This window comes from Crocuta crocuta, unplaced genomic scaffold (assembly GCF_008692635.1).
Source record: "Crocuta crocuta isolate KB4526 unplaced genomic scaffold, BGI_CrCroc_1.0 scaffold115, whole genome shotgun sequence".
NCBI classification, from domain to species: Eukaryota; Metazoa; Chordata; class Mammalia; order Carnivora; family Hyaenidae; genus Crocuta; species Crocuta crocuta.
In genome coordinates this window covers 7,482,853-7,508,478 of record NW_027530575.1, presented here as the reverse complement: position 1 = coordinate 7,508,478, position 25,626 = coordinate 7,482,853, and the positions used below count along the sequence as shown (strand labels likewise).

At 59.5% G+C, this 25,626-nt stretch overlaps 1 protein-coding gene across 1 annotated transcript in view; it reads left to right on the top strand.

The window, feature by feature from the left end:
- The window catches only part of DNM2 (dynamin 2), an 81,453-nt gene that overhangs the window by 45,388 nt on the left and 10,439 nt on the right, over nt 1-25,626 (top strand). The window contains exons 7-17 of the mRNA XM_077767972.1: nt 726-824; nt 2,749-2,909; nt 5,740-5,882; nt 8,510-8,645; nt 9,879-9,946; nt 11,810-11,948; nt 12,881-12,967; nt 14,528-14,598; nt 17,794-17,845; nt 18,717-18,728; nt 22,653-22,766. Coding sequence (XP_077624098.1) covers nt 726-824; nt 2,749-2,909; nt 5,740-5,882; nt 8,510-8,645; nt 9,879-9,946; nt 11,810-11,948; nt 12,881-12,967; nt 14,528-14,598; nt 17,794-17,845; nt 18,717-18,728; nt 22,653-22,766 — 1,082 coding nt within the window. The remainder of the gene's footprint in view (nt 1-725; nt 825-2,748; nt 2,910-5,739; nt 5,883-8,509; nt 8,646-9,878; nt 9,947-11,809; nt 11,949-12,880; nt 12,968-14,527; nt 14,599-17,793; nt 17,846-18,716; nt 18,729-22,652; nt 22,767-25,626) is intronic.

The following is a 25,626-nucleotide window of genomic DNA, read 5'->3' as shown; positions in this document are numbered from 1 at the left end:
TTCACGGCCGTGGCTCCTTTGACCTCCAGAAAGGCAATGCCATCTCCCAGGCTCACAGCCGAGTGTGAGCGGGCAGGGGCATCAGGGAGCACATGGCTGGGCTCACTGACCCCCCCCCCCAGCACCCTCTGGAGATCTCCCCGGGCCTCCCGCGTGTCACACGTGCCTAGATGTCCACGCACGCGCTAGCGCGGAGGGCCCCCTTGGGCACCGGCGGGGTCACTGATCTGTAGGTGTACAGCTCTGCTGGGAGGGGTCCCTTAGTTCTAGGTGACTGGAGACAGGAGGAATCCTGTGGGATGGTGTCCAGAGCGGAATTTTGGCCATTCAGGTGAAAGGGGACCCTAGAAACCATCGCCGTGGGTTTGCGTATCATGTTGGGACCTTGCAGGTGACTCAGCACAGCACAGAGACTGACCCGGGACTTGGGTTTCCGGGAGGTTTTCCTGACACTGCAGCCACAAGGTGCTGTCGCAGATCATGGGAATGACCATGACGGTGGCCAGTGTTTACTGATCGAGCATTTGTCACAAGCCACGTGTGTCTCCATGGACCGCCCACTGAGATCAGTGTGGCTGTTGGCTTCGCTTGGCATGAGGGAAACTGGGGTTCAGGCAGGTGACGTTATGGCTTGTCCCAGGTCTCACGGCCTGGAGGTGGGGACCCCCAGGTTGCCAGCCCAGACTCGTTTCTGACGGCATCCTATGACCTCTGGGCTCTTTCAGGCCTGCGGACCATCGGCGTCATCACCAAACTCGACCTGATGGACGAAGGCACTGACGCCAGGGACGTCCTGGAAAACAAGCTTCTCCCCTTGAGAAGAGGTGCGGCTGGGCAGGGACAGGGGCCACAGGGCGGAGCAGCTGGACATACGTTCAGATGGTGTTTGTTTTCATCCTTATCATTACTGAAACCTGGGCAGATGCCAGGAAGTACACACAGATAAACCCTCAGTATTGCCTGCTTCCCCGTCGCCCAGAGTGACTGCTTTTCCATCTCAGTACAAGCCCTTCTGTCTTCACGCCTCCTCGTACATGTCTTTTTCCTGTAATGTGTATACGTTCGCTTTCCAGTTACGTGGTTAACACCTGCTCACTTGGGGAGCATAAAGAAGCCTACAGAGAAAGGAAACCAAAGTCATCCCCACCCCAGCCTCTCTCACTAATTCATACTTGGTGGCTTTCCTCCCAAAAAGTTCCTTAGGATCCGTAATTTCTCTTAATTTTCATGCTTGCTTTCTGTAATGAGCATTTTTAAACCTTTTTTTTTTTTTAATGTTTATTTTTGAGAGAGAGAGAGAGAATGGAGGAGGGGCAGAGAGAGGGAGACAGAATCGGAAGCAGGCTCTAGGCTCTGAGCTGTCAGCACAGAGCCCGATGCGGGGCTCAAACTCGTGAACCCTGAGATCATGACCTGAGCTGATGTCGGATGCTTAACTGACTGAGCCACCCAGGCGCTCTGTTGTTGTTTTAAGCCATTTCTTTCTTATTTTTAAAAATTTTATTTATTTTAAATATTTATTTTTGAAAGAGACAGTGTGCGCACACGCATTGGCAGGGAGAGGACAGAGAGAGAAGGGGACAGAGGATCTGAAGCGGGCTCCGTGCTGGCAGCAGAGAGCCCGACATGGGGCTTGAACCTGCAAACAGAGATCATGACTTGAGCTGAAGTCAGATGCTTAACGACTGAGCCACCCAGGTGCCCCCACACCATTTCTTTCTTAACGGCTTCCCTTCTGTGCCGCATTCCTTCTCTCTGGAGTCTGCTGTCAGCTCCGGGCCCCTTCTGGGCCAGTGGTGTGGCCAGCACCATTTAGATCTTCCCTTTTGCCCCTGGGCATTCCCTCCTCCAGTCGGGGACAGGCTTGGTTTCCCTGCCCCCAGCCCTGCTGAGACACCAAGTAACGAGACATGGGTCCCGATGAGGATGGAATGTGGTCAGGGCAAAGCCCACACTCCCGTTTAGTGGCCAGGGTCACGGGCCGAAGAGGGAGTCCGTGTCTGGAGGTTTAGGAAGGAAGGGTTGGCGCTGAATCTGGAAGCGGACCCCTCATGTCCTCACACCCTCTGCCATCCCCCCACCCCCATCCCTGCTCATTCCACACGTAGTGGGCCCAAATCTTGGCCCCCGAGGGGTGCTGCCTGGACTCGGCATTGCCGCCGGGGGGCCGGTGACACAGGCCTCGGCTTCCTTCCTGCCCACTCCCCACTGTCACCATCTGCCCTTCTCTGCCTTCCTGTCCGTGTCCCAGGAGGTAAGCCCCTCCCCTCCTGGCCCTGACCACCTGCTCCTGACTTGCGCCCTCAGGCCTCCCTCCCCGACTGCTCCCCTGTGCCCTGTGGCCTTAGAATCTCTCTCTCGGTTTCCCAAAGGCTCTGAACTGCCGCACCTTCAGGAACCAAAATCCAAGCCAGACCGCTCCCCGCTGTTTGCGTGCATGCTGTCGCGTGGATGGTGGCGAGCTTGGGTCCTCTCAGGCCTGGGTTCACCTCTTGATTCTCCCGTGGCGCCTCTCCGTGACCTCCCCTCACTCACTCCCCCTCCTCTGTGACATGGACGTAATGACAAATGCAGAGAGGATGAAGGTTTCTGAGTGTGGACTGTGGCTTGTGGCCCAGTCTGTGCGTGGCCTGTGGCACAGGGTCCCTGTCTGTGCCTGCGCCTGGCGCAGCCCCGCACCTGGTCCACGGTGGGTGTCCGGGCACCTCGGCTCACCTGGCCCTGCCCCTGCGCCCCTCTCCCCCGCAGGCTACATCGGCGTGGTGAACCGCAGCCAAAAGGACATTGAGGGCAAGAAGGACATCCGCACGGCGCTGGCGGCCGAGAGGAAGTTCTTCCTCTCCCACCCTGCCTACCGGCACATGGCTGACCGCATGGGCACCCCCCACCTGCAGAAGACCCTGAACCAGGTACGGCCAGGAGTTTGTGCCGGGGCGGGTCCACAGTGGTGCTGGCCTTGGTCTAGAGCCAGCGCTTGTTTTAGCAAAGCGAGCTCAGTCCACATTTGCTTCAGGGCCTGGGGAAGCGTGGGCACTCAGTAAGTCGGTACCAGCTCTGTTGCCGGTGCTGTTACTTTAAGTACCGCCAGAAGGGTCTGGTCCCGTGCCCTGACGCTTGCGTAGGTTACACACGTGTGGCCTGCCCCAAGGCAGGGCGGCCGGGAGTGGTGGCCGGGACCTCCCCAGGAGCACTGTAGAGCCTGACCTTCTTGGGTCCAGAGCCCACCCCACCTCTGACTGGGTGACCCGGCCTCTCTGAGCCTCCGGCCTCTGTTCCTCAGTTGCGCACCGACACCATCGCTGCCCCCAAGGGTGCTGGCATCCGCTTCGTGCCCAGCAGGCACGTTTTGTGAAACGCAGTGGGAGTCGGATACCAGCATTGCACTTTCTACTGCTCTGGGTTTTTTTTTTTTTTTTTACAGGGAATGTATTCATACCCGGTTTATAAACAACACGGGTATCGATAAACGTGCAGCGAGGCGCCCCCATCTGCCCCTCCCTTCCGCCCTGGCTGGCTACTGTCAGCACGGCTACGTCTCTTTCTGTCCGCAGAAGCAAAGAGGACTTTCGAGAATCCCATTTCTCCGTTTCTGGCCACGAACGATGCCATGAGCTCCCCCACCCCTTGCTTCTGAGGGGGTTTTGCTCAGCAGCCTCCTGAGGGGGCCGTGCAGGAAAGAACCCTGCTCGCTCTCTGTTGCGGCCACAGAGCGCCCTCTGAACAGGCCCGCCCGTCTTCTCATCTCCCTGGTCTGTAAAGGCTGCCGTCACTGACACGCTCAGGACATTTGATGCACGTGTCGATTTCTCTGGCGAGCAGGGTCCCTGACGGGGGCTCACTGTAACGGGCGGCCTGTGTGCAGGGTCTGTCCTGGTTTGCCCACCCAGCGCGGCAGGACCCCCCCCACCTCCTTAAGACTTTATGGCAGCTTCCTGGAAGGTGGGCAGGGACCAGAGCCACAGCGAGGCGTTTCTTCGCGTGTGCAGTGGGGACGCAGCGGCAACACAAGAGCCGGCCTGTCCTCAGGGAAGGCATTTTTTCTAACGGGGGCAGGGAGGGGACAGACTCGGGACAAGTCACCACATCCCTGCACTGTCAGGCGTTAGTCGTGGGGCCATGAAAAGCCGGTGCAGGACAGGAAGGCAGAGAAGGCGGCTCAGCGGGGGCACAGAGGAAAGTGAGCGTCCGCTGGGGCAGGAGAGGAGAGGGAGTAGTGGGCCCCGGCAGGGGGGCAGAGGGAGAGCAAAGGAGGGACGGGCCTCCTGTGGGAGCGGGGGTTGGGGGGGGCGGCTGGGACACAGCTCTGCCCTGGGGCACTTCCTAGGAGCCCTGTGAAACCAGGCAGCTCTCGCGCTCTGGGACGTGGTCAGATGCCAGAGGGAAGGTGTGCAGAGCGCATGGCCTATGTCCCCACCCCGGGCGGCCCGCAGCTCCCACGGGGGGTCTGGGGCAGTGCCCTGGCCCCCCCGGGGGGTGCCAGAAGGGCCCTCACATGCCTGGCACAAGAGTGTGCTTTTTTCTCGCTCGAGGGATACTTTGTAAACACTTTCCTGTTGTGGGACAGATGACAGCAAAATGCCCCTTCCCACTTTCAGGGTACTAGCTGCTCCTATGGCTTTTGTTCTGTTCCCTCCCTCTCTGTCTCTCCTTCTCTCTTTTGTTATAGTTACAAAAAACAAAAAAGTCCTAGAGCCCAAATATAGTGAATATCCCATTTCTTCCCACCTGGTGGTGGGTCCCTACCCAGGAGTAACTGGGCTTCCTTCTACAGACATTCAGGGCCTGGAGAGGCCACTGTGCTGTGTCTTCCTCCCCTCTGCCCCGGCTCCCCCTCCTCCCTGTCCCTCCCACCCCTTCCTCCCTGTCCTTCTCCATCTGCCCCTCTCCCTACTCCCCTCCCTCTCCCCACCTGTCCCTCTTCTGCCTCCCTCCTCCTCCCCTCCCCACTTCCTTTGCTTTCCCTTCCCTTTTCTTCTTCTTTCGCTACCTGAACAGCCGTGTATCTGTGCACCGTTCTCTCCCCACGCATCCCGAGGCTCTCTAAGCTTTCCTACAGGGCCGCTTTCTTTTACAATTTACAGTCACAGTTTGTGACTGCTTATTAGACCCACGAGATTCAGAAGCAGAGCGGGAGAGAGGGGGCCGCAGAGGTCCCCCTTCCCGCCCGCCTGCCCATTCCGGCCTGCCTTCCGCATTTGTTTCCTGTGAAGCTTCCTTCTCTCTGTCCACGCGACTAAAAATACGTTCTCACTTTCTCTCCGTCTTCCACACAAGGGAGCATGTCCCGCGGACGGTCCGTGCCTTCACAGGGGGGCTGTTTCTGTCTTAGTTCGTGGGGCCCGGTCCCGTGTCCATACAGCTGCCCGTGGTCCTGGGGCCCACGAGCCAGTCCTCCAGAATGTGGGGCCATCGGCGGCCCCCCGGCCTCTCACCGGAGCCCCTGTGGAAGGCTGTCCTGGGTCAGCGCGTGTACCCCGTGTCACCCCTGTACACCCCCGGGTCGGTGTACCCTTGGCCTGGACACCTGGTGACCTGCCCTGCGGGCCCAGTGGGCTCCTCACACCTCCCTGCCCGGGCGCTGGTGTGACTCCGGCTGGATGTTCCTGTCGCTTCCCCTCGAGACTGGGGGTGCACCGGGCACAGGTCGCCCTCTCGACCTCAGCCCTTGGCCCGCACGGCAGGCCTGCCCCTTCCCGGCGTCCTGCCTGTGCTGACCTCTGGCCTCTTCCTGTCCCGCAGCAACTGACCAACCACATCCGGGAGTCCCTGCCGGCCCTGCGCAGCAAGCTTCAGAGCCAGCTGCTGTCCCTGGAGAAGGAGGTGGAGGAGTACAAGAACTTCCGGCCGGATGACCCCACGCGCAAGACCAAAGCCTTGCTTCAGTATGTGTGTCCCCCATACCACCCGCCACCGCCTGGCCGGCCGCAGGGTCCCGGGTCTGGGCTGCGTGCTGATCCGCGTCTTTCCAGTCACTTAGCAAATGTCTGTGGGCCAGGCGTTGTCCTGAGCCCTGGGGCAGCCACCGTGAACGGGGCAGCCAGCCCACCCTGCCCCCACGTGCTCAGGGAGCGGAGAGGGGAGGGATGGGACGGCAAATAAGTAAATAAGAGAACGACTAGTGATGTGGGAAAGGGGCTTGGGTGCCAGGATGGGCCTGGAGCTGGTTGCCATTTAAAATAGAGCAGTTAGGGGGCGCCTGGGTGGCTCAGTCGGTTAAGCATCCGACTTCGACTCGGGTCATGATCTCACGGTTCATGGGTTTGAGCCCCGCGTCGGGCTCTGTGCTGACAGCTAGCTCAGAGCCTGCAACCTGTCTTCGGATTCTGTGTCTCCCTCTCTCTCTGGCCCTCCCCTGTTCATGCTGTCTCTATCTCTCTCTCAAAAGTAAATAAAACTTTTTTAAAAATAATAAAATAGAGCAGTCAGGAAGGCCGCCCTGAGACAGCAAGAGTCAGGCAGGGATGGGGCCCGGCCAGTGCAAAGGTCCTGAGGCAGGATGGTGCCCTGCAGTGTTGGAGGAAGCTGTGTGGCAGAACAGAATGAGTGAGGGTAGAGTGTGAATGAGGGGTCAATCGGAGGAGAGGAGGGCAGGGACCGGACAGGGCAGAGCCCTCAGGTCTTCATGGGCCCTGAGAGGAATCAGGCTCTTGTTGTCAGTACTGTCAGTAAGGCGGGAGCCAGGAGGGTTCTGAGCAGAGGAGGGATGGGCCGATTCAGGTGTTGACAGGCGCCCTCTGGTGGCTGTGGGAAGGACAGACATGGGGGGACTGGGCTGGGAGCCTGGCCCTGCGTCAGCTTTTTCTGCTCTCTCTTGGGATTCTCACCCTGACCCCAAGTCAGTGCTCACCGGCCCAGCTCAGAGCTGAGGGGACTCTTGGGAGCCACCCAGCTGTGAGGTGGGGAGAGAACCCACGGTCCCAGGTTCTCTCTTGAGGCTTCTGCCTCCGCACCCCTGGCTTCCGGCCTACAAGGCACCCTGGGCGCTTGGCCAGAGTGGGATCCAGAAACTCCCTGGCAGCTCATGCGGCAGATGGTCCCACACATACGACTCCTCCCAGGGACACACCAGCGGGACACCACCCGCGGTGGCCAACCCAACCCTGCTGTCCCCCCTTCCTCTCTGCCATGCAGCCCTGCATGGTGGCCTCGGGGGTGAGAATGCTTCGATGCTCAGCCTTAACACTGTTTACCTCTCGTGGGGAAAAAGCTTCTTGGGATCTGAGACATGCTGCCCCTCCCCCCACCCCACCCCTGCCAGGTATTCGGGGAGAGCCCTTCATTCATCGGCCGCCGGGCCTCTGGCCGCCACCAGAGGGGCAGGGATCTGCCCATGAGAGCTGGACATCATCTCCTCACTAGCAAGCAGCTCGGTGCTGCAGGCCAAGCAGGGACTGGTCCCTCGGCGGCAGCAGCTCCTGCTTAGGGCAGACTGTGTGCAGCACTTGAGATCAAGAATTTGGAGGTGGAGGGGCGCCTGGGTGGCATAGTTGGTTAAGTGTCCGACTTTCGCTTAGGTCATGACTCGCGGTTCGTGGGTTCAAGCCCCGCGTCGGGCTCTGTGCTGACTGCCAGCTCAGAGCCTGGAGCCTGTTTCGGAGTCTGTGTCTCCCTCTCTCTCTGACCCTCCCCTGCTCACGCTGTCTCTCTCTCTGTCTCCTAGAAATAAATAAAAAATATTTTAAAAAAACAAAACAAAACAAGTCAAAACAGTGGGTGCCTGGGTGGCTCAGTAGGTTAAATGTCCAACTTTGGCCCAAGTCATGATCTCACGGTTTGTGGATTCAAGCCCCGCGTTGGGCTCTGTGCTGACAGCTCAGAGCCTGGAGCCTGCTTCCGATTCTATGTCTCCCTCTCTCTCTGCTCCTCACTCACTCTCTGTCTGTCTCTCTCTCTCAAAAATAAATAAACATTAAAAATATTGAAACATTTTCACTTCCCTGAATTCAGAAGTTTTAGGTGAATTACCATTAATTGGCTGCGTTCTTTCTTTTCCAGGGGTGGGGTACCGATGAATAGTGCTCCTTAGGCTTGGTGATTTCTTGGAGCGGGTAAAAACTAGAAACTCCTTGAATCCTCACAATGACCCTTTTCGGGGACCTACCATGCAGCTGTAGAAACTGAGGCCCAGAGGGGCAGAGCCACTTGTCCAAAGCATCGCAGCACTCCTTGTCGGAATCCCCCTGAGTTGCGTGGAGGCCACAGTGCTGCTGGGTCAGGGCAGAAGTTGCCAAGCTGTGACCCTACCCACCCCCGCCCTCACTCTTGCTGTCTGCAAAATGGGAATAATCCATGCACACACACCCCACCCCACCCCAGTTTAGTGAATGAATAACCCGAACGGGCCTGGCAGATTGTGACTGCTGCCTTTGGCAGTCCATATTTCACTCGTTTTGCACGCATCTTGGCTGCTAAAAAGTGACAAGGAGGGCATAAGCCACAGCTTGACTCGGCACATGATTCCGGGTCAGAACCCCCCCCTCTGACATTCGGGTTTTCTTTTTCCCTGTAGGATGGTCCAGCAGTTCGGGGTGGACTTCGAAAAGAGGATCGAAGGCTCTGGAGACCAAGTGGACACGCTGGAGCTCTCCGGGGGCGCCCGAATCAACCGCATCTTCCACGAGCGCTTTCCCTTTGAGCTGGTGAAGGTAGCGCCAAAGGGCTGGGCCCTCCTGACTAGGTCAGGCCCCTTCTGCATAGCCTCGGGCCGGGCCTCCTCCCTCCTGCCCCCAGGCCTCTGCCTGCTGGGAGCAGAGGTGGGGGCGGTATCCCCCTTCAAGCCCTCTTTTCCTGAGCCGAGAGCTTAGAGGTGTCCGAAAGACCCGAGTGAAAGTTCCATTTTTTTCCTCTCTGACAAAAACCAATACACGTCCTTTGCAAAAATATGTAGAAAACAAGTGAATTCTCCTAGGGAAATGTCCCCATCGTATCCATGGGAAAATTAAGCCGGTCAAGGAGCCGGAATGTGCAGCAAAGCATATAGATAATACTTTCCGTGTCCTTCCACACGAGGGGGCGTGCCCAGGTGTGTGCCTTTGCCTAGACCCAGCCACAGAGATGTGCACAAAACCGTCAGCTCTGGGCACTGGGATTTGAGAGTGATTTTGTTACTTGGCTTGAAGCTGTACACTTTTCACCTCGAGCACGTACCATTTTGGTAAAAACCCGCAAAGTTCTTTTCGATTAAAGAACAACAGCTAATGGTGAGAAAAGCACCCATAATCCCACCACCCGCAGACAGCCTCTGTTAGCACCTGGGTGTCTGTCCTTTCCCGATGATTTCTCTGCAAGTGGGTACGTGCCCAACGTATACAAACACAGCATGTATACTCAGCTGTACCAAGTTAATATGTCTTTGTACCTTGTTTTTTCATATGGTGGTCATCTTTCCAAGCCAGTTACGTGTAGTTCATGTGTTGGTAATGACACAGAAGTGTCTCAGCTTGTGGGCGACCCATTAGCTGTTGAGCCAGCCTCCCGCCATCGGACATTTGGGTGGTTTTCACATTCTCCAGCAGTTACGAATAGGCCTATAAACGTAACTAACCCTTACTAGTTCCTCAAGGTAGATTTCTAGAATGCTTAAAACTACCTGAAGGTATAGTTGTATAGTTGTGTGTCTGGAAGTCCTTGACTGGCACTGCCACGTAGCCCATAAGAAAGTTCACGTGAACTCATGTTCCCTCTGAGAGCGAGCGAGAGTGTTCATTTCAAACCATCCTTGCTGAAAGTGGGTTTTAATGTTTTGAAGAATTTTGACCAGTGCAGTGGTCTGCTGTGTGAAAACAGACACACACAGGACATAACGGTCCCCAAATACGCACCTGTTGTGGGGGTGCCGCGGGCACTTCCTAGCATGTGAGTGAGTTGTCTGCTCTCAGATGGAGTTCGACGAGAAGGATTTACGGCGCGAGATCAGCTACGCCATTAAGAACATCCACGGAGTCAGGCAAGTTCTGAGGGGAGAGCTGCTAGGTTCCCTTCACCTCTGCGGCAGCATCCTTGGACCTCCGTCCCTCTGGGTGCCCTGACTGGGAGGCCTTGGGCGGGCCCCTGGGTGGTTCTCAGTAGCTCTATGTCTCTCCCTGTGGGTCTCCGAGGGCACTCGAGGGCAGGTATGCAGTCCTGTGTGGCGCTCTCGAGGCCGTGGGGCCGTCTGCTGCCCTCGGATTGCCCGTAGGTCCCACCAGCCAGCTGGCACGAGCCCGGCTCCGAAAGCTCGCTGTAGATTTGCCCCTGGGGGTTCAGGGGAGCCAGAGCTGAGTCACGATTACAGGAACGCAGCGTGTGTCCCCGTCACAGGGCTCCCGTGAGACTCCTGGGTCCCCTCCACTAGCGAATGAAAGGATTCCCTCTGGCTGTCCAGTCTTCCGTCACCGTGGGGTCCTCAGGTCACCCCGTGGGTTTCCAGGCAGTGGACGCAGGCGTCTGGCCCCCAGCCTCGCTGTGACCTTGGCTCGATCTCGGGAACCTGGGCCATGCCTATGAAATTGCTGACCGTGCTTTGTTTCTCTCTGACTTACCTCCCCTGCCCCCGGGTACGGATGGTTTTAGGACCGGGCTCTTCACCCCGGACTTGGCATTCGAGGCCATTGTGAAAAAGCAGGTCGTCAAGCTGAAAGAGCCCTGTCTGAAATGTGTCGACCTGGTTATCCAGGAGCTAATCAGTACAGTTAGGCAGTGTACCAGTAAGGTATCGGGCCCTCGGCAGGGTGAATCCTGGCCTTGTGGACGCGGGGGTTTGGGGGTTTGGTATCAGGCTCCCGGTGCTGCTCCAGCCTTTGCCCCACTGGTGCCCTTTCCCCCCAGATTGCCTCAGTTTCCCAGAATGTGGCCTCTCCCCAGGGGCCGGGGCGGGGGCGTGTTGGCCTGGGCGCAATGTGTGTGTGTATGGGTTTGGGGGGTGCGCCCCAGGCCTCCAGAACTGGCCAGACCGGTGGGCAGGGCTCCCCGGGACCCTGATATCAAGCCTAGCATGTGTCTGATGGAATCGGGGGTTTCGTTGGGCTGTCGCTTTGCTGCCTTCTGGGAAGCAGAGAGGGACCCTGTGTCAGGTGTCGGAGGCCAGGCCCCCTGAGCGAAACTCCCCTGGCCGTCACCCCCTTCTCAACAAACGCCGGGCGCCCTCGGGCTTTCCTGGAGCCGGCCACTTCTCTGACCCCCACGGCACTAAGTACGGCCCGGATGCTAACAGCATAATAGGCGCTAGGGTGCCCAGCTCGGCTCCTAACNCTGAGCCACTAGGTCACAGGCACCCGTGTGCCAGTGTTCACGGGCCACTGTCTCCACTGTCTCCACGCGCTGGCCAGGCCCTGGAGTGCTGCCCAGTGGGCGTCCGTGCTTGCACGCCACCGTGGCCGCAGAGCCCTGGGTCGGTCCTTCACGGCAGAGAAACTGCTTGAGCCTTCTGTCTCGGTCTGGAAAAGCCCACATTTGCTTCTTAAGCTTCTTCGATTAGAAAAGGGAGAGAGAGAGAGAGAAACCTAGATGGGGTAGAAATGATCCTCCCGGAGCGCACTGTCACAGATGTGAAAATTCAAGGCCTCCCCATTCCCTTAGCGTCTGAATCGTGACGCTGTCCCCTAGCGCTTCCGGAACGAAAGCCCAAAGCAAGCCCCACCCTCTCCTCTGAGCCAGGACTCCTCTATGATCCGAAGCAGCTTCCGGGGCAAATGCGGGCACAGCCTCCTACCTGCATGTCACTAACCAGCTGACTCTCCTCTCTTCTCTTTCTCCGTCTCCCGTCCCGCGTGTGTGGCCTGCAATGTCCCTGGGTGTCTTTCTGCCTCGTCCCACCCTCCGCATGACCCAGGACGGGGCTCTTCACCCCCGACATGGCCTTTGAAGCCATTGTGAAAAAACAGATTGTAAAACTCAAAGAGCCGAGTTTGAAGTGTGTTGATCTCGTGGTCTCAGAACTGGCCACGGTCATTAAAAAGTGTGCCGAGAAGGTAACGGAAGGTTTCGTTGTTACCACCTGCGCATCTGTCCTGCATCTGCTCCCCCTACCCACGTCAGTCTTCACCCGCGCGTCTGGAAACTCTGCCTCAGCAGGAACCCCCTTCTGCAGACAAACTGGGGGGAGTTGGTGGTGCTCGGCTGGTCCACGCTCCCAGTCTGGGCTCGGGCGGGGATGGGAGGCCTGCGGTGTGGCCAGGCGCCTTCACTCAGCAGGCCGTGGGGACCGGCGGATGTGCCTGTTCCTGGAACCCGTAGGGAAGGTGGGGGGGGGGGAGGTGTCTCCAAACCGTCGCCGCAGGTGGAATGCTGTCGGCACTCAGACCTGCGTCTTCGTAATGTCAGGGGGCGTTTGAGAGGCTTTCCGCTAGTGATTTGGAGCGCCCACTCCGTTCTCCCCATCATGGGGACTTTGCCCAAACCTCGGAAGGTGGGCCTCTCTCTGCCTTTGGTTTGGTTATGACCGGGACGTGGTTTTCTGCAAGGGGGTCCCTCTGAGGCAGATGCCCAGATGCCTAGAACAGGCGCTACTCACTCACGAGCCGGCCGAGAGTTCCCACCCCGTGGGCCCGGTGGCCTTCATTATACTCGGGGTCCTTGCTCTCACCCAGTGCTGGGCGGCGGGGGCGCCCATCGCTGCCGGGCTGCAGACACACAGCGGCCTTTCTCTGCCACTTTCCGCCTTGGAATCCATTCTCGAAAAGCACCTCTGCTCGTGCGTGGGCACCCTGTCACTCTCTCGGGCACACCGTGCCCCCACCGTCCCCTCCTCGTCTCCCAGCTGGAGCAGCTATGAGACAGGATGGGGGTGGGGGCTCGGTGGGCCCACCCCTTGTCACCCCCCTCCCCCACATTCTCTGTGTGGTTCGTGTCACTTCTGGTGCCGTGAGGACCCAGCCAACGCCACCGCTCTGCTCTCCCGCAGCTCAGCTCCTACCCCCGCTTGCGAGAAGAGACGGAGCGAATCGTCACCACCTACATCCGGGAACGGGAGGGGAGAACCAAGGACCAGGTATTGGCTTTTTGTTTTATTTTCCAGGCGTCATTTAGTCACATAAATCTTTTTTTTTCTAATTAAAAAAATTTTTTTATGCACTTAAATCTTGAGTATACTTTCCTTTGAGTAATGACAGGTGCGTTAAACAAGGTAAGCTTCCGCTTCCCTGCCCCTCCCACCCCAGCAAGATGCAGAACCATTCTGTGGCCCTCAGAATTCCCCTCCTCGCCCCTCCCCAGCCCCCGGGCCCCAGCAGCAACCAGTCCGCTCCCTGTTCCCTAAGTTTTGCCTTTTCCAGAATGTCACTCGTGAAGACTCCCGTCGCGTGTAGCCCCGGAGTCCGACACTGGGTGTAGCGCATTCGGGATTCATCCCTGTCATTCGTGGTGTCTGCGGGGTTTGTTGATGGCGATCGCTGAGTGGGGTTCCCTCGTGCGTGTGGACCACAGCTTGTTTTACCTGCTCGCGCTCCTGACAACGCATGGGTGCCTTTCACATAATGGTGTCTCGTGAAGGCCAAGCGCACAGGAGGATAGAAAGTGGCCCCCACCCCCAGCACCTGTCGCGCACCGAGTGGCCCGAGGCCGGCTGCGCGTGGCTTCGCCCCAGGTGGCCCCTGCGGTCTCTGGTCAGGTGCTTGTCCAAACCAGAACCAGCACAAGTCTCCATGCTGTGTGTGGTGGCGGTACCGCCACGTTGTGCCCAGAAGTGGAGCAGAAGTGGACTCCCGTGTGGCTTCCGTGGCCTGCAAGTTGTAGCAAAAGCTTCAAAGAGTCCATTGAATTTTGTTGTTTTCGGGAACGTTGCTGTCCCTTCCACGTGCCCAGTTGGCCCACTGCCAGCACTTCCGGGCTCCATCCCGGGGCTCTGGCCGATGGGGCTCAGGTCTTACCAGCAGCGCTGGCTCCCATGGACCGAGCACCCCAGCATTTTCCAGCAGCCCCACAAAGTCCAGGTGCCTGGCATGTTTGACACTGGAGGGCTCAGAGGCACAGCGACATGCCAGGAAGGGGCAGGGTATTGTGTGAAGGCCTGTCCCTTACCTGAGATGCCACCCTGACTGGCTCCCGCTGGCCTCTGTGCGGGGGTTTCATCCTAACGCCCTTTCCTGGACCCGTTGCCTTTGCTGTTTGAAGGCAGCACTTAGAACACTCCAGGCGCTACTGTAAACACGTCACGCGTTGGGAATTACTTATCCCTATGCAGTGGGGCCTCCTGTTGCCCCTTTCCGCCTTCCACCGTCCAGAAAGGTGAGGCCAGGGGTCACAGAGCCAGGCAGCGCCCCGGTGAGATGGCAGCCCAGGTGGTCACCGCCCCACGGCTGCCTCCCTCTGTGCTGTTGGCCCAGGCTTTCTTCCTTGTGAGGCCCTGAAGTTTCCAAGTGCCTATGCCCCTTCTCCCCCTACAGATTTACCCCATAGTTCGAGTTGGAGGGGTGCGCGTTGTCCCAGGTGTGGGGCCTGAGAAGCCGTATAGTTCCAGCTCCCCCTGCTGGCAGGCTTGGGAAGTGTTCTAGCCACTGCCAACCCCGCCAAGCTCCTCTGCTCTATACTCACAGTTCCCTCCTTCTTCCAGATTCTTCTTCTGATCGACATCGAGCAGTCCTATATCAACACGAACCACGAGGACTTTATCGGATTTGCCAAGTATGTACTTTTCAGGACAGCATCTGGTGGGGGGCACCCATGCCTGCCCTCAGAGCCAGGCCCTGAGGGGGGTGGTTGGGTTGGCTTCCCTCAGCAGACCGGGGTGAGAGGGTCTTTGTGTCAGGGCCCTGGCGTGAAGTGTAGAACCATCTGAGAGTATCTGGAGGCTTCCCTGGGCTAATAGCAGCATCCATTCTCGTCTTCAACACTCCTCCTATGGGGCAGACCCGTGGTCAGCCCTTCGGGGAAGGGTGAGGCTGGCGGCATTCAGTGCTTTCCTTCCTGCATGACTTCTCAGAACCCTTCATAAACGGTACAGCTGTCTCCAGACTCCCCCACCTGCACTGGGCCCTCTCAGAGGTTCAAAATCGAAACGTTCCATAGCGCCGACTCCCATCAGCCCCTGGGGGCCCCTCAGTGAGCATGGGCGTCCCACGGATTGTTCTGCCCAACAGAATAACAGGATAACCAGTAGCCGGCCTCCTTGCCTTCACTTAGCCAGTGCCCCTGGTGTGCATTCTCTGTGCCAGGCGCGGACCCAGATCCCCACCCTCAAAGGAAGGTCCCGGGCCAGAGACAGACATGCAGCCAGCCACTTAAGACCCAGTGTGATCTCCACCGGGGATAGAGCTGTATGAGGCTTGCATGGAGTCCCGGGGCAGCCTTCCGGCCTGGCCTTGGGGTTGCAAGGAGGCTTCCTTGTGGAGAAGAGCTCGTTAGGAGCCAGGGTTGGGCTCGCAGGCTGGGCAAGAGGATCTTTCTCTCAGGGGGTCTCTGTGCTGGGCGAAGCACTTCCGGGCAGAGCATTTATCACTGCACTCAGCACGGTTGGTCAGCTGCTCTTTGCTGGGCACGTGGTAGGTGAGTGGAACGGATGAATGAATGAGTGAGTGAACAAGCGAATGAGGGCATGATCAGAAGCCGTTCTCCACATCCAGATGAGCCAAGGGCCCTGGCTGGGCTGTCCCTGCTCAGGGAGGGCTGAGGGGCCCTGGCCGCCTGTGCCTCCCCTCCCAGCAGCCAGGCGTGTGGGCGGAGAACCCCGGCCCCCCTCCCTGGCTTGCTGCCGTTTGCCTCACCTTGATGTCTCTGCTTCTCACACTTCATCCACAGTTCCTTCTCACAATCTCTCCTGTTTTTCCTTTGACCACTCCACTCTTTCCTCTGGACTCCTGGGCCTTCCCACTTCCCCCAGCTGTTATTATACTGAGCAGCTGGTGACCGGGTGGGTATTGCCTGCTGTGTGCCTTTTTCCTGGTGTGTGAGCGGGGTCGCCCTGGCTGGTGGCGGGGCCCAGGGCCCCGGCCTCGGGGGGTGGACGGACGTCAAGGGGTCGCTGTGGAGTGCTTGCTGTCTCAGTGCAGGGCCTCTGGAGTAGGACGGTGAGCGAGCCAGACATGGGCCTTGCCCTCGCAGAGCCCACAGGCTAGACATACATTACCGAGCACATTGTCACGTGGGAAAGGAGAGGAGGTGAGGGGCCGTAGGGGAGTGCAGCGAGGGATATGGCTGGGAGAGACCTTCCCTGAGGAAGTCATGACAGCCCAGGGGCGGACAGGCAGACGACCTAGACAGTGTTGGGGACAAGGACTGGAGAGAAGGGAGACCCAAGACCCATGAGCACGGGGCGAGCGAGGCAGGGTGGAGGGGAGAGGCCAGGCCCCACTGCCAGGAGGGGCCCTGGAGGCCGAGGGGAGGACTTTGGACTCCTCCTGCCGCCCCCTTACTTACCTGACAGCGTGCAGGCAAGGGAGGGGGGATCCCCCGAAGTGGCACTTCTGGGACCTCGCTGGCACCCAGCCATCACTGTATGTGGCTTCATCAGTCCTGTCTCCTGCAGACACTGGTGACCGAACTCCTTCCTGTTGCTAGACATTCTGGGCTGCTTTCTCCCTCCCCTCCCAACGTGAAACCCAGGACCCAGAGAAAAAGCTCTATGACAAACTCCCTGACTGTTAGGAAAACCGTTGGATAAATTCTTCCTCCATTCTTTTTCTTTCTTTTTTTTTTTTTTTTTTAAGTTTATTTAGTCTGAGAGACACAGTGTGAGCAGGGGAGGGACAGAGAGAGAGAACCCCAAGCAGGCTCCGCACTGTCAGCCACAGAGCCTCCGTGTGGGGCCCGACCCCATGAAACCATGAGATCATGACCTGAGCCAAAACGGAGAGTTGGACNGAGAGAGAGGGAGACACAGAATCTGAAACAGGCTCCAGGCTCTGAGCTGTCAGCACAGAGCCCGACCTGGGGCTCAAATCCACGAACCATGAGATCATGACCTGAGCCAAAGTCAGATGCTTAACCGACTGAGCCCCCCAGGCGCCCCACTTCCTCCATTCTTAAGGTTCAATCTTTGCCTGTCTAGGAACGGAAGCCTGCTTTCTTAACTCTCTCTCTCTCTCCTTTATGCAATAGCCGGCTTGAACTTTCAGGGACAGCCCCAGAGGCAGCCAGTAAAGGAATGTAACAAGGTGGTTTGCCTTGTCATGTTCTGAAAGTTCCTAAAACAATATGTGCTCCTAATGGAACGTCTTACTCCTTAAGCCATACGAGAAGAAAAGTAAATAGGATGCCTACGTAACGGGAGGTGTCAGCTGTTTGCAGGCGGGGGTGCTGTGATTGTCCCTCAGAAAATAGGATGAACGGGGGAGCAGAGTGGGTGCCCACGTGCAACACACATGGCCTTTACCCGCGTGACACACGCTAGCCAGGAAACCGGGAAGTGGGAGAAGAAAAGAGATCAGGGCTTTAGGCAAATAAGGGACTTGATGGAAACGCTCCCGGTGATATTACATCTCCTGTGGACTGGGTCAGGAACCATCCAGAATGTTTTCATGGCGAGCAATGGTCCCGTGGCCTGATCTCCCAGGCGGGCTGGCTCTGTGGCCTTGGTGCTGGGGTCAGGGATGGGCACAGAGAGCAGCCTCGTTCTCGGGTCACCCTGAACATACCATGGCTGCCTCCCAGCNACACAGCTGGTGCTCTTGGGAGTGGCTGAGGTCAGGGCCTCAAAGCCTCAGTGTAACTAAACACATTTTCTCGTTGCATGAGCTCTTTCCCTTGGGCCGCCCTCTGTGTGGAAGGGGCTTCTCTCTGCCTCTGCGCCGAGCTGCCCCCTCGGCCCCCGCAAGGGAGAGAAGCCCACCTCGTGCTTCCCAGCATGCCGCCACATGAGTCCTCTCTCTGCTTCGTTTTCAGCGCCCAGCAGAGGAGTACGCAGCTGAACAAGAAGAGAGCCATCCCCAACCAGGTAGCCTGCCCTCCACAGCCCACAGCTCTAGCCTTGGGGGCGGATGGGACATAGGGACCTCTGAGCCCNATGAGTCCGTTCAGGTTTTGGTGTTTCAGGGAACCTGTCTTTGAACTGAAGCTCTGGCCCAGGCTGTGGGGCACATTTGCTCACCCAGAAGGCCCTGTCTGACATCCCAGGCCACGATTAGAACTTGACCCCCACGAGAGGGGCATGGGTGTCTGCAGGCACACTGGGTCCCCGGAGCCTCGGAACCTGTGTGAGGGCGGGTGGGAGGCTGCGTGGGGAGAAGCAGGTCTGGGGAGCCTGGGGGTGCTGTGAGCCCCGTTCCTGGAGAAACCCAGAGCCACATGGAACGTTCTCTACCTTGACGTCCTGTCCTAGCCAGAGGCCTGGTCAAGTATGAACAACTTCATATATGTCAGTGTTTGGTTCCCCCCCCCCCACTTTTTTTTCTTTAAGAAAACACATCATCTTTGCAAAAATTCCCACCAGGGCCCACCCCACTTCTCCATATTTTACAGGGGTGGGGGTGGGGATGGGGGTGTGGGCTCTGCTATCCTGCACGATTATAGAGCCCTCTGGAAAAGAAGGATGTAACCACTGCATGACTTTTTTGCGCTTGCCGTAGGTAATACATATGTTGTTGCTTTTTTGTTTCGGGAGATGATAATGAATTAAATATTAACACCATGAATATAATTAATAGCATGTAATTTTTTTTCTTTTGCTGTTTTTTCCCCTGCTCTTCTCTCCTCCCATTTTTGTGCTTTTCCTGCTTTTTCTCTGTCCCCTCATGTCCCTTACGTTTTCTTTTCCTCTGCCTGCTCTTCTTTGATTTACCCACAATCCTAACTTTGCATTTTCAAAGGGGGAGATCTTGGTAAGTACCCACTTAGTGTGGTAGCGAACATTAGACAACCTAAGGGCGGTGGAGATCCCGCCACCCCGTAAATGTGCCTCCCCCCCAAATAACAGAACAACTAAAAACCAAGCTAACCTAAAAACCCCCTGCCGAGGCCAACACCCGCTGGACTCCATGTTGCCCTGGGCACAAGCCGACTGACACAGACACTAACCTGACCACCACCCTTGTGGGAGCCCCCCTTCCCCCGCCAGCCCATTCCTGACACGTGTAGCTAGTTTCCTGTAGGTCAGGGATGGCAAATACTCCGCTAACACCCCGCGCTTCCCTCCCCTCCCATCCCTGGCCAGGGACGATGTAGCTTAAGCCCTGCTGGAACTGGTTCTTGCCCCTGTCACCGCCACTTGCCTCATAATGCAGAAATGGTCTCCTGTACCCAGGGCAGACATTACTAATCGATCTAGCACGCTTTCCTTGGTGCCCCTCCCTGGCCGTGTGCAGGCATGGCTAATCGATCCTGGCGTTCTTTCCTGAACATGCCACCACTCCCCTTTCTGTGGCAGATGTGACTGAACTGGTCAAAGAATCCCCCCCCCCCACATGATAGCTTTGCACGTGACACCCCTCCTATACCCACGAGAGGCGTTACTGGCTGATCAGGAAACTCTCTCCTGGGTACTGCCACTATTGTTCCGTGCCCATGGTAGATGTGACGATTGATTAGACTGCCCTGTGCCCCTGTGCCACTTGCTCCCTTCCCTTAGAGCTTGCCTGCGGCAGGCATCACTCATTGATCCTAGTGTCCTTTCCCGCCGCGCCTGGAATTCTCACTTTGAATTGTCGCCAAAGCGGCAGCTGCTTCCCGTCGATTGGCGCATCCACCCCCAACGAATGGTATTTGCCATCCCTGTTATAGGGAACACCTCCTCTCCATGTGCGGCCCAGCCCAGCCCAGTGGGGAGCAGGTGGGCTCCCGTCTGAGAGGTGAGCTTTTTGCAAGGTGCTCACCCCAGAGCAACTGGCTTCAGCCCCAGCTCGCCACTTTGGGGCTCAAGGCCTGGGCCACCTCCTCCAGGACCTTTTCCCACCACTGGCCACTGAGGCGCTGGCAGCCTGCTGCTGCCCTCTGGCGGGGTCTTCTGGTGAGGCCGGGGGTCTTTGCAGTAGCTGAGCCGGTCCTGTGCCAGGGCCGCGCTGCACCCAGGGCCTGGCAGGTCAGAGAGAGCTGAAGCTCAGCAGGGCCGGATAGGGGCAGAGGCAGGAGGAAGGGCCGCTCCGTAGGCCTATGGGTCCCGCATTTCCCCATGACGCCCCCCAGTCCTCTCTGAACTTGAACCATCTCCCCCTGCAGACAGCCCAGGGGCCCGCTTCTCCTCACACCCCCAAAAGGTTTAGTTGTTGTCTTCCTGCCACATTCCACAGCCCCAGCCCCAAAGTCCAGCCAGTCCCGGCTGTGGGCCCCTCTGCGTCTCCCGGCCTTGGTTCCCATTCCTGCCTGGGTGACTCGGGCCGAGACCCTGACCCAGGAGGAGGCTGACCCACCCTGCTGGCGGGCCCCAGCTTGCTGCTTCCTGTTGCTGCCCACGCTCCCGCCTCCCACCCCTGGCGTGCAAGCGAGCTTGTCACTGTGCACCCCAGGGCGTGGGAGCCTGCCTGCCTCTTCTGTCCCTCCACCTCCCTACTTGTAAGCCAGGCCCCCAGGGCACCAATCTGGCTTTTGGATGAGGAGGCCCAGCCACGCCTTCTGTAGACTCAGTGCATGTGTCTGCCTCGTGCGTCTGCCGCCCACAGCTTGCGCCTCCCCCGGGTGGGATTTGTCCCTGACCCTACATGGCTCCCCCCGCGGACAGCTCTCTGGGCAGCTCGAGGGGAAGGGGACCTTGCAGGCTTCTCCAGGCCTACTCAGAGGTGCCATTCCCAGCGCGGCCTCTGCCCCAGGGCCGTGCGCCCCGCAGCGTGGCCAGGGCCCTATGTGCCAGCTCTGCCTGCTGCCACCTGAGGTTGGAGGCAGGTGAGCTAGACCAAGGAGGGTGGGTGGGGGGCACATCTGCCCCCTTGGGAACTGGGCTGGGTCCTGGAGTGGAGAGGCCTCCCCATGTGAAGACTTCTCTTCTGGGGAGCACTGACAGCCTATGGTCTCCACCCCCTGCTCCTCTTCCCCTGCTTGTCGGTGACTGAGGTTTATAAGTACCTACCCTGCCCGGGCTGGGGAAGGAAGGAGCGGGTATGAACACAGAGACCCACACAGCTCTGGGACTGGGGGTGGGTGCTGGTGCCAGGGACTCTTTCCTGGGCCACATGGCAGGATGGCCTCGAGCCTGAGTCTGGAGACCAGCCTTGCCCCCAGCATGACCAGACCCCCCACTTTGCCTGGGCCTGGGGGCGTTCTCAGGACTCAGCACAGATTTTTCAGTGCTAAACCGGGGCGCCCTGGGAGGATACCCTGACCTTGCTGGGGCCAATGGGCTCTGCCCCCTTGCCCGCCAGGCAGCCCATGGTTGGGCGGGTGCCAGCGGTCTCTGCCTGCTCCCCAGTGGCCACAGGTCTCCAGGTGCTGTCTGGTCATCACTAGGAAGCCCTAACAAGGGCCGCCAGGTGGCATTCCATGCTGGCCCCAGCCTGGACAAGGGCTTCTGTGTGGTGCAGGGGTCCCTGGGGGTGCTCTGGCCCCCTCCACTTTCATGGCCCATGGGGCTCAGAGCATAATTCCAGCCATAGGAGGCAGGCTGTCCTGTTAAGCTTCAACAGGCCTGGGGGCAAGTCAGGGTAGGAGGATAAAGCCCCTCCTGAGACTTATCCATTAGGAAGACAGATGGGGGAGCCCCAGAGTCATCCCTGAGGTCCCACCCCTGATGATGCTGCCCCGCCCCACCCTGGCGGGAGACTCAACACCAGCCCATCCCAGCTGCCCTTGGCCGCATCTAGTAGCTTGGCCCAGCCTGTTGCTGCCTGGGCCCCGGGCGGCCCTGCCTGGGCCTCCTCGTGCTTCCTGCGGTCCCGGGGTCCCCAAGCCAGAGTGATGGGGAGCTCTGGCCCGCGCATACCTCTGTGACCCAGGGAACATGGGACCGTGGCCCCCTAGGCTGCCTGCATGTGGCTGTCCGCAGAGGCCTGGCTCGATTCTGCCTCGTACTCGAGTGACAGCTACGGGCAGAACGGCCCTGTCCAGGGGATCCTCTAAGTCAGAGCTGCAACGCGTCAGAGAAGAGTAGGGCTGCTGGGTTCGAGGCCAGCAGGGGCCACGATCCCCGGCGGGCGCCGCGGGCTCACACCTTCGGCCCCAGCCCTCTGGGTGGAAGCACCCCTTCTTCCTATACTCTGGAAAGAGTCTGTGGGGAAGGGAGCCCGGGACGGAGGCTGGCCGCAGTCCCCGTTCAGAGCGGGGCCCGTCCCCCCCTGAGCAACCCGGGCAGATGCGCCAACGGCGCGGGCCACAGAGTTGACGCTGTGGGTTAAGCCTCTGCTGGCCGCCCACAAAAGGAGAGAAGGAGCCACTCCCATTTTGTGGCAGTTCTCCGGCCTGCCTTTAACAGCCGTCTTCCAGGGGGTGCGAGGGCCAGGTGTGAGGGCGTCCCTGGCACTTGGTCCCGCAAGTGTGATTCCTCTGATGCCACGTCCCCTGTGACACACTCCCTGGGTCCCTTGCTGCCGGGCACGCCGCCTCTTGCCTGTGCTGTTCCCTGTCCCCTCCACCCACGCCCCCGCGAGGCCTGTGAGTGAGTGCGCGTGCCCTGTGTCTGTCTGCCTGGGCGTCCCTGTTGGTTTCCAGTGGGAAATGCTTGGGGGCAAAGGTGGAGGTGGGTTGCCTGGCCTGGGGCTGGAGGCGTCTCTGCTGTGTGGTCCGCCTTCCTTCCTGGGCACCGGCCCTGCGCAGGGTGGGGGGGGTTGGGCTGGGCCGGGCGGCAGGCGTCAGCCCCCTCTGAGCAGCCCCCTCCCCCCCAGGTGATCCGCAGGGGCTGGCTGACCATCAACAACATCAGCCTGATGAAGGGCGGCTCTAAGGAGTACTGGTTTGTGCTGACGGCCGAGTCCCTGTCGTGGTACAAGGATGACGAGGTGAGTGGCTGGGGGAGGGGGACGCGGTGGGACTAGAGTGGTCCCACTAGAGTGGGACCCCTGCTGGTTCCTTCGATAGAGGCCCCTGAGCCGCCTCCCCTCCCCGAGGATGAGGGGGGCGTACCAGGCACCAGGCGGCTGGCCCACCCCAGGAAGAGAGGGAGATGGGGAGGGGAGCCCTCTGCACACTAGGAATCGACCCCAGCCTCCAGGGCCACAGTGAGGCACCCCCGGCTCTCAGGGGTCAGGGACTCAGGCTTCTGGCCAGGCCGCTGAGGTGCGGGGGGTCCAGCGTCTATCTACAACAGGCTTGGCCCGGCCCTTTGTTTCCCCATCTGTGAGGTGGGGTAGCATGGCCCCCATGACGTGCGTAGCTATAGCGTCTGTCTAGAGCATTCCACACGTGCTTGTCCTGATCCAGAGGACGTGGGGAGGCCTCTGGGAGTGGCACCAGGAGCACCAACCCCCGGGGATGGCCCTGCGTCTGCCTTGTACGTCGGCGTCTAGGAACCCACAGCCAAGCTCTCTGAGCAATGGCACCTGCGGCCTGGTGGGCGGCCTCTCGGGCAGCACTGCTGGCCGGGTCCTTTCTCCGCCTCTGCACTGGCCCATCCTCCTGGCCTGAGTGGCCCATCTCTTTGCTTAGTTCTCTTAATGTGGCTGCAGCCTAGTGGCCCGGGAATGGCGGGGAGTGGCGCCCTCAGGTGTCACTGCCTGTTGCTGCTCTGTTGTGCGCAGGGTTGACTTCTGAGGGTTGCCAGCAGGGGGCACTGTTTCTCTCATCTTCGTGAGTTTTCCCCATGAAAAGCCCGCCGGCTCTCCCTGTTGGCCAGGGCCGTGTTGGGTGTCTGTGACAGAGGCCCCAAACGAAGGCGCTTACAGAGACTGAAGTCTGTTCCTTGCCCGTGTCCTGGTGAGCTCGGCAGGCCTGTGCCGGGAGGCTGTCCAGGGCCCCAGCTCCGCCCTCCCCATTGCCACCTTAATGCGTGACACCCCTGTCGTGGTCCCAGACCCCCTGTGCCCATCACAGTGTGATCTCCAGTAGCCTGAAGAAGGGAAAGGAGGGCCTGCTCCCGCCCCTGGCCATCCGGTCACATGGCCCCTGTGTATCCTGGTCACCTGGGAGGGCACAGCTCCTGTGTGTGAAGTCCCTGCCCTGTGCCAGCCTTGCTGGCTTGCAGAGCCCACCGTGGCCGCATCTTCCTCAGGAAATCCTTATACTCCATCTGTCCTTGAGGAATCAGGCCCCCAGCAGTGACTTGTGCTGTGTCACAGAGCGGGGAAGCGTCCCTGTGTTGGGGGTATAGGGCGCACGCTTCCTGTCCCGAGACCCCTCAGCCCTGGCCTGGACCACTCCCTCGAGGCCCAGGCGGGACACGGTTCCTCTGAGGGAGGGTGTTTAGGGGTGAAATGTCATTGTTCCCACTCCTTCTGGAACCTTCCAAGAGCAGTGGGAAACCCCCAGCCCGCTGAAGGACCCCATCTGGTGGCTGCTTCTAACCCGGGAGAGGGTGCGTCCAGGACCACAGAGGCTCTCGGGGTTGGGATGTAGGGGGAGGGGGAGGTCAGGCGTTCCTTCAGGAACCCTCATGGCCAGATCCGCTTCTCAAAATGGCCGGGCTGAGGGGGTGGGGATGACGCTTTTGCGTTTTGTCCCTCCTCCCGCCCCCACTGTCTGAAAGCCGGTCTGCTGTGGTGCGTCCGCTGCCAGGCCAGCCCGGGGGCCGGGCTCCACCTCAGGCCCGGGCACCTCCGCCCCGGGTGCGGGCTCTGGGCTTTGGGACGGCCTCGGGCAGCGGTACGGGGACTTCAGGGCCCAAACCCCAGGGTGGGTCACTCCAAGTCCAGTGTTAAGAGCTCCTTTTCTTTAACGGAGAAGGGGTCGTGTTCCCCCCCCCGCCATGTGGGGGTTGAAGGCTGCAGCCCCGGAGCCTCCTGTGGGCCCAGACCAGAGGCTGGGGAAGCTTCGGGCGGGAGGAGGGTGGACGGCCCGCGGGCGGTAACGCCGGGCCCGTGAAAGGGGCCCTGTGTGCACCGCAGACACAAAGCCCGCTAAGACCCGGAGGGGCGGGAGCCAGATCCCAGCAGCGCAGGGGACCCTCGGAGCCCCACACGTGGCAGTCGCCACCCCCTGAAGCTCAGGGACCGTCTCAGGCGAACTGTATTTCTTTATTTTAAAAAACAGCCCAAGAGGAAGCACTTACAGAGTGGGGCGGGAGTAGGGGAGCAGCTCGGCCGGACCCCCACCCCCTCGGCAGGCGGCAGGCTCCCCCTGCTTTCCCCTGGCCCCTCTTCTCCCAGCCAGGCCCTTCCAGACTCCCCCGGGCTTGTGTGCGTGTCTCTCCGCACCCCGGTGGGGAGCAGGGCGGTGGGCGATGGCACTCACCTCCAGGCCTGCCTTGCTGCGGAGGGGCAGCAAGTTTGGGGGTGCCCGTCCTGGCGCGCTGCTTGCCCGAGCCCAGCCTAACCAATGTGCAGACTACTGTACACATTCAGAGCCCCCTGAACAGGTAGTCTGAACACTGGGTTGGCGGGGCCGGCTGTCTGTCCTGCAGGACCCCCGGCGGGCCGGGGTGGAGGCAAGGAGGGCCACCGTGCCCCAGCCCCTTGGAGTGGCCGGGGNTCTGCAGCATCGGGGAGGCGGCCGCCGCTCTCTGGGCGGAATCACACTATAAACAGTTCCAGATGTGGCGTCTCGCTCAGGGCCCTGAAGGACTGTGACTCAGTTACTTGGCCTGGCCGGCTGGCTAGAAGCTTCCTGCCTCCTGACACGACAGGGCGGGGGCAGCAGAGGCCCTTCCACAGTTTTCTGAGCTGAGAACACCCCCCCCCACCACCACCACCCCGGCCCCTTCTAAAG